The sequence below is a fragment of the Chaetodon trifascialis genome, chromosome 10 (assembly GCF_039877785.1).
Source record: "Chaetodon trifascialis isolate fChaTrf1 chromosome 10, fChaTrf1.hap1, whole genome shotgun sequence".
Classification (NCBI taxonomy): domain Eukaryota; kingdom Metazoa; phylum Chordata; class Actinopteri; order Chaetodontiformes; family Chaetodontidae; genus Chaetodon; species Chaetodon trifascialis.
In genome coordinates this window covers 22,022,501-22,029,834 of record NC_092065.1, presented here as the reverse complement: position 1 = coordinate 22,029,834, position 7,334 = coordinate 22,022,501, and the positions used below count along the sequence as shown (strand labels likewise).

The 7,334-nt window shown below is 42.9% G+C and overlaps 1 protein-coding gene across 3 annotated transcripts in view; it reads left to right on the top strand.

Moving 5' to 3' along the window:
• The first annotated feature begins 999 nt into the window (after positions 1-999).
• Positions 1,000-7,334, top strand: part of cbfb (core-binding factor subunit beta) — a 34,086-nt gene continuing 27,751 nt past the window's right edge. For all 3 annotated transcript variants that reach the window (XM_070972288.1, XM_070972290.1, XM_070972289.1), the window contains exons 1-2: positions 1,000-1,408; positions 2,017-2,103. In XM_070972288.1, coding sequence (XP_070828389.1) covers positions 1,331-1,408; positions 2,017-2,103 — 165 coding nt within the window. In that variant the 5' untranslated portion in view covers positions 1,000-1,330. The remainder of the gene's footprint in view (positions 1,409-2,016; positions 2,104-7,334) is intronic.

Sequence of the window (7,334 nt, the reverse complement as noted above, 5' to 3'; positions counted from 1 at the left end):
TGCTTAACTGCGTCATCCGTCTCTAATCACCTCAAACATCTGTCGAAACCCAACATGTGGACATCTCTGTCAAATCTTCACCAACATTTCTGCAGGATTTTAGGATTGTTGAAGGACTTATCTTATCAGTGAAACGCAAACACTGCCTGTATCTGCCCCCCTCACTTCAACTTCTCACATAAGGTTCCTATAAAGTTTCTTCAGCCCACACGCATGCGCAGTGCAGCCCCGAGTAGCGTGTGTAGTAGTATTATTATTGTGAATGGGGGGGTGAGGGAGGAGGGGGGCGGTATTTTGGGTGTACAGTCACAAGAGCGACTCGACGGAGCCAGGAAGTAGACTGCTGATGCTTTCAAGTGCTTGCGGAATTGTCGTACATTCGAAATTTGACAGCTGCGCTGGAACAATCCGCCACAGTGTCACAAAGAAGAAAAGAGATTAAAAGCTTCGTAGCTGAATCAAAAACTGATGGAAACACGAAGTATAGCAGACGTCTGCTATGCCGCTATTCCCGTGCCTCTGCATGTTCCTAATTATTGTGTAATTTTTTTCATTTCCATGTTTTCTAGCCACAACATTAAGGCTTTTTTAAGGCAACTGCAGCAAGAATCTCATCCATCTATTTGTTTTGCTGAATCATGCGGTAACAGCTGCCACTCTTGATGATGATGCATAGATAAAAATGTAAATCAGGCTGCATGCCAAGCGGATATTTCCTCCTCTGGCACCAGAGCACAAAAAAACCACAGCTCTGGGCCATATGATTCACGACTTTTAATTAAAGTCGCTTCCATAGTCTATATTCACTTAATCCCTCATGCTTTGCGCATTATTTGTGTCCTAAATCTCTTGAGTGCGCGAGTAATCGGCAGGTTTAGCCGACTTGGGAGGAGCACTTGAAAGTTGCAGGTAGGCTGTAGACGCAGACAGAGCGCTCGTTTGAGAGAGAGAGAGAGAGAGAGAGAGAGAGAGAGAGAGAGAGAGAGAGAGAGAGAGAGAGAGAGAGAGCGCCACACGGTCAAATTGAGCTTTATCTATCGCGGTGGGTCACTTAATAGGAGCCATTTGGAGCCAGAGGCGACCCGGAGCGCAGGAAGCGCAGATCATCTCAGTGAGAGCGGCAGTCAGAGAGTGAGAGGCCAGCGGCAGAGAGCACATTGCTCCACACAGGGAAGAAAAAAACACACAGACACGGAAGAGAAGTGAGTGAGAGAGAGGCAGGGTGAGGGACGGACGGCCAGACGCACGCAGCTGAACTTTTCCTCTGCGGGAGCAGCTTTTCTAAAGGGCTTCACAGTGAGTCTCGACAGGCCGGAAAGTGTTGGAGAAGATGCCGAGGGTAGTCCCGGACCAGAGGAGCAAGTTTGACAATGAGGAGTTTTTCCGCAAGTTGGGCAGGGAGTGTGAGGTGAGTGCGCGCCGTACCTCCGCACACTGGCTCCATTCTGTTAGACGGCGGAAATAAAGAGAGAAAGCAGGCTCGTTAGTGGAGGAGGGCATGCTGGCTCCGCTCGTTTGAAGCTTCATGCAGGTTCCTTCATTTCATTCAGTAACTTCAGAGGGACAAACCAAACCCCCCCAAAGCAAAAGAGTGATAGTGTGCAGAGGAGCACAGCGATGAGTTGTTTCTTTATCCTCTTTCTGTATCCCTGCCTTGCTGAAATTCAGTTAAACTGATAGACTGTTACTCCTGTTTTTGTTTATTTTCTGCTTAAATGAATCTAAAAAGAAGCTTTTACTTTTCCCTCTTTTCTTATTTGAATAGATCTTTTTATTTGTTGTTAAGAGCAGAACCCAAGAATGATGCATTTTGCCTTAAATTTAAATTCCTGTGGCTTCTCTTCAAATTACAGCCTACTGAGGCCAACAAGCATCACCATTCACCATCAAACAGCCCCATTTGGAGGGGTTTCTGTCCCAAATCAAACACATGACCTATACTCAGACTGTAACAGCACACATGAGAGCGTCGATGTGCATGTTGCTCACAGTTTGTGTTTTCTTCTCTCATTGTAGATTAAATACACTGGGTTCAGGGACCGGCCCCACGAGGAGAGACAAGCTCGCTTCCAGAACGCCTGCAGGGACGGACGCTCAGAAGTAGTGAGTGAAAAACCAAATATACTCTCGTGTCCTTTGTCTTCTGCTTGAAAACAACAGATAGGAAATGGACAAACTGCATGCATGTGCACACATCAGCATTCATCTCAAGGTTGTCTCCATGTTGGGAGACGAATGAGCTCTTATTATGAGAACACAACGATTAGTTCACTTTTTGCAGGCACATGCATTTGTGTGTTGATGTGTCCCTGTACGAGGAAGGAGACGTGTTATCAGACATGTAGACCCACCAGGTTAACTTCACTGACAGACTTCCTCCCTCTGTCTCCTGCAGCTGCAGTCACTGTTGTGTCAGAAGCTCTCATTAACGCATGTTATCACACAGACAAGTCACGGTTACAATAAACACCGCTAAGGCTGTAATTTGGGGCCTAAAATCAGTCACCTAAGTAAACATCACCTGTCATGTCTAATTTTGGTATCTACAGTAAACATGTAGTGAATGAAGCCGATAGACAGCGAGAGCAGAAAAATAGAAACGCATGATGTCCAGTAATGCAGCACAGCCCTGCTGTAAATATGACTGTGCTCTTTTTGTTGAGAGTAATCAATCAGTTATTCGACAGAAAATGAATTAAGAAATATTTTGATAAATTATTAAGTGTTAATCTGTCAAAAAATGGCAAACATTCGCAGTTTCAGCCTCTCAGATGTGAGGATTTACTGCCTCTCTTTGTCTGATGTGATTGTAAACTGACTATCTTTGGGGTTTTGGACGGTCGGAGGCCTCGTGATGTTTAGACTCGAGTTGTTTTTGTCTTGATTTCGGTCTGTGCTCTGTCGTTAGTTGTGGTGTTGCGTTGGATTCCACTGAAAGGTGTTTCTCCTCATTTTCATTTATGGAGGAGCAGCCGGCGGCTAATTATTGCAGTAGGAGGTAGTTTGTGGCTGCAGTGTCACAGCGAAAGAGTGTCGCTGCGCCAGATCTGCCTCCCTCCATTTCCAAACCACGCTTCTCGCGGGCCACGTCTTCAAATGCAGCTGATCAGTTGTCCAATTTTGAGATGGCTGCCTCTCAAAAGCAAATGGGCTGATGTGAACTCTTACTGAACCATCGTGTCTAATGAATTGTCCGTATCGCCGCACCACAGCGTCAAATATAGTCCATTACAAGTGAGAGTCCTGCGTTCAAAGTCTGACTTACTATCAGTAAAATTTACTGAAAGAAAAAAAATAAAAGTATCGACTGCATGCAGCAAAATAGTCTTTGTCAGATAATCTAATTATAGATTATGTTACTGGATTATTCATGTGATTATAATGTTGTAGGTGGCAGCACATTTACATTCTGTTGGGTGGCTTAATTTACCGTTTCACAGTGCATCTTGTTTTAAATGTTCACCACAGGTTTAAAAATCAATCTGCAGGCCGAAACCAGCCAGGAGATGAATGTCCTTTATGAACTCAACACGTCTGCATGTGTTACTTTTCTTTTCTTTTTAAAACACTGGGTGCAGCGCAGTGATGAGCCGTTTATGACTTGAAAGCAAGTAAGGGCACATTCATATTGTCATTATGTAATTACGCCACGCTCCGCACTGTCAGGTCTGTCCTCAACAAAAGGTGAAGCCAGGTGAAAATCCTTCAGCAGCTTGTGCTGTCTTAGTCATCCTTGAGGTATTTTTCACAAACATGTTGTCATCATGATGGGGGGGCTCAGCATGGCGGGGGGAGGGGGCATGATGTGTCCATCTGTCTGTCTGTCCTCACTGTATTTATAAGCCTCTTCTGCTGTGAAAATTGATGGCCGTGGTTTTAACGGTTTGATGGCAGGTGTGACATCATGTTGCTGATTTATCTATCGGTCAGACGGCGCTAAAGACCTCCTGCTATTTTCATGGTCAGCGCAAACAACTATCTGACACAATGAGGCTCGAACGTGCCGTCGAGGACCGCTTTTTTTATACATAGATATGACAGAAAACAAAAACTGTAAACTGCGGATAATTTACGAGGCTGGTGTTCAGTTCATGTGTTTTGATTATGGTTCGTCACAAGGAAAAAATCTGCTGGCCTCAGAGCATTTGTCCACTGCGCCCTTTATCTCTGGAGAGGCTTTAAATCAAGACCGAGAAGTCGCCTTCATGCCCTTCATTACAGCCTCCCTGGAACTTCTAACCTATCAGGTCATCTCCTTTTCAAGCGCGTGGATGTTTTCATGAGGTTGTTTTATTTGAACTTTTATGGCTTCATTTGTCTGCAGTGTATTTTATCCGATTGTAAAGTGTGTTGGGACCACACTGGATGCTGACCCTGTACTTTAAATAAGTTTGATTTTCTATGATGTTTGAACTTCTGCGTGCATATTTTGACAGAGACGACCGTTTTTACGTTCACTTGTTGGAGAGCCAAAGACGTGTTAACGTTTTATTCACTCTCTGAAGTATCGTCAGGTGGAAGTTCAGTCTAGAGGGGATGTGACGCCGCTGACAGGTGACCAAATGAATAAAATTACAGATTTCTGTGAGGCTGAACATTTTTAGAAACATTTGGGATCACGTAAGCACAAAAACCAAGAAAAGTTAGATCAGAGGTCTAGTTGTTATTTGACGTTTTAATCCAAAAATGTTCCATATTTTAGTTTAGAGTTTCAGACATGTGCATAATGACAGTACCAGTAGTTTGGATGTCCAATATGTAACTTATTCAAGTGTGATGTGGAAACTTGAAGCCTCACGTTCACAAACACTGAGAGTGGATTGTTCAGGATCTTAATGTATCCCTTTAAACAGTGCTTTATTTTGTCAAATTCATTGCAGACTGACTAATTACTAAAAACTACTAAAATTCTTGGAATAATTCTAACATTTCTTAAATGTGGTAAACAAATGGTTATTCACAGAAGAAGCTGGTTAAGTAAATAAATGAAAGGCCTGTTGAAGAGGGGCAGAAAATAAGAGAGAAGCCCTCCGTTCTATACACTGTGTATGTGCAGTATCAAGTTCATGTTTTCCAGCTGCTTGTACTATTACTGTCAAAATTAGTTTTTTTCTCAGCTTTATTCCTTCATAAGGGTAAAAAAAAAAGATGCCTTTAATATTCTGCATGTTACACAGATAATGACATGATGATCCAATATTTAAACAATAATAAAAAAGTCATGTCATCATATAACACACGTCAAAAAGCAATGTATGCAAACTTCTGATTGGACCTTGTATTAAACATGTTTACAGCTTATTTTCTACATTATTTTTACAATATACATGTCCTGTAACAGTGCAATTAGGCAGCTGTGTATTTCTAGGAATTCTAAAACATCACACACACACACACACACACACACACACACACACACACACACACACACACACACACACACACTAAAATGATCAGGATTGATCTGATAAATGGGACAATAATTCAAAGTAAATTATCTTCAGCTCAGCTCATTAGAGAGGAGTCTTTCTCAACGACTATTGATTTTATGCTGCGCTCGTCTCTCGTCCAGCTCCTCTCCCATCTCTCTCTTTCTCTGTCTGTTCACTTCCTTTGCTCTCTTCTTCTGTCTTTCTCCTCCTTCACCTCTCGTCCATTTCCTCTCTCCTCTCTCTCTGTCCGTGCGACTTTCTTTACTTTCATCTCACTGTCTTTACCACCATTGTTCCTTTTCCCTCCATTTCTCTTCCTCTTTCTCGTTTCCTCCATTTGTCCTTCTCCCTCTCTTTTTCGTTGTCCCCCTTTGTCTCTCGGTTTCCCTCCATCTCTCTCCTCTCTGCCTCTCCTTCCCTCTTTTTTTCTCCCGCAGTAGTAGGCAGCAAATGAGTATCAGATGGTTGTAATCCAATACTTCAAATACAGCAGAAATGATGACTCGGGTGTTCTTTGAGCTCTCGTTTCTGCGCGTGTGTGTATACGTGTGTGTGTATGAGAGGCGTTTTTTTTTTTCTCTTTGTGTGTCCACTTACACACTTAGTCATTTTCAGCTCTCTCCTCGCTTGATTTCGCTCTCCTCCACTCGCTGTTGTCCTCTCCTTCTTCTCTTTCAGGCACTTTTCCTTCCTCATTCTCTCGCTCACTGATGAGGGACAGATTTGACAGGGTGCATAATTCATATGCTTCCAGCTCAGTCGCAGCCCTAATGCCCTTAGTATTGATCTGTCTCAGCAAACACAGCACATCATGCGCGCGCACACACACACACACACACACACACACACACAAACGCAGTTACACATAAAAAACAGACATTCTCTAACTTGATTTTCTGCCTCTCTCTAATTCATTGCTTTCTGACTGCAACAGAAATGCATTCTATTGATTTTCATTTTATTTGTGTTTCTGTATGCATGTGGGCATAAATGTGTGTGTTTGTGTGTGCGTGTGTGTGTGTGTGTGTATGTGCATGTACGGGCTTATTGTGATAGGAATGACTCCCATTAGTGCAAGAAGCCTTTTTCCAGCAATCGAGACTGAGGAGGGCTGAAGTATGGTGTGATTGTATGTGTGAGGGAGGCGAGCCAGTGGTTCACTTTGTGCTTTTGTTCTGAGAGGAGAGCGGTTAGACTGAGAAGAAACAGGGAGACGGAGAAAAACTCTGATGCCATCGATCAAACTTAAACTCTTCCAGGCTTTGACCCAAAATAAGACATTTGAACTTATTCAAACATTCTGCTGCTCAGCGTATGCACAAACCCTCTGGGATCATTTCTGTGAAACTGTCATCGCTGCATATTCTTAAAATCAGTATTTCAGAATCTTAATCTGAGATAGAAAAACATTTGAATCTGTTGTGCTGTCAGTTGTATTTTTGATTTCGGAGGGCCGCTCCAGGATTTCTTACCGCTGCAACGATGAGTTGATTGACAGAAATGAACCTGCAAGTGTTTTCGTTCTTGATTTTTTTAAATTGGATTTCAAATAAAGCCAAAAAAAAAAATTCTCTGCTTGTTAACTGAACATTTTTAGGTCTCGGACTGTTGGTCCATTATGAAACATCACCATGGGCTCGGGGATGGACATTTCCTGGAAAGTAATAAAAACATTAATTGGCAGATTAATTGATAATGCGAATAATTATGAGATGGAGCCTGAAAAGAAAGCTCATTGATGCTCATTGAGCTTTCCCTGCCTGGTAAGCACCCACGTCTTCCAAGCTCCACGCCTCCGGTTTTTAACACTTTGTGTTTCCTGTAAATGTGTCCTCCCTTGGGTGAAGTGCGCGACGTCTCTTGAAAGATTTTCTCAGACTTGTCAAAGCTGTCCCAGAACCA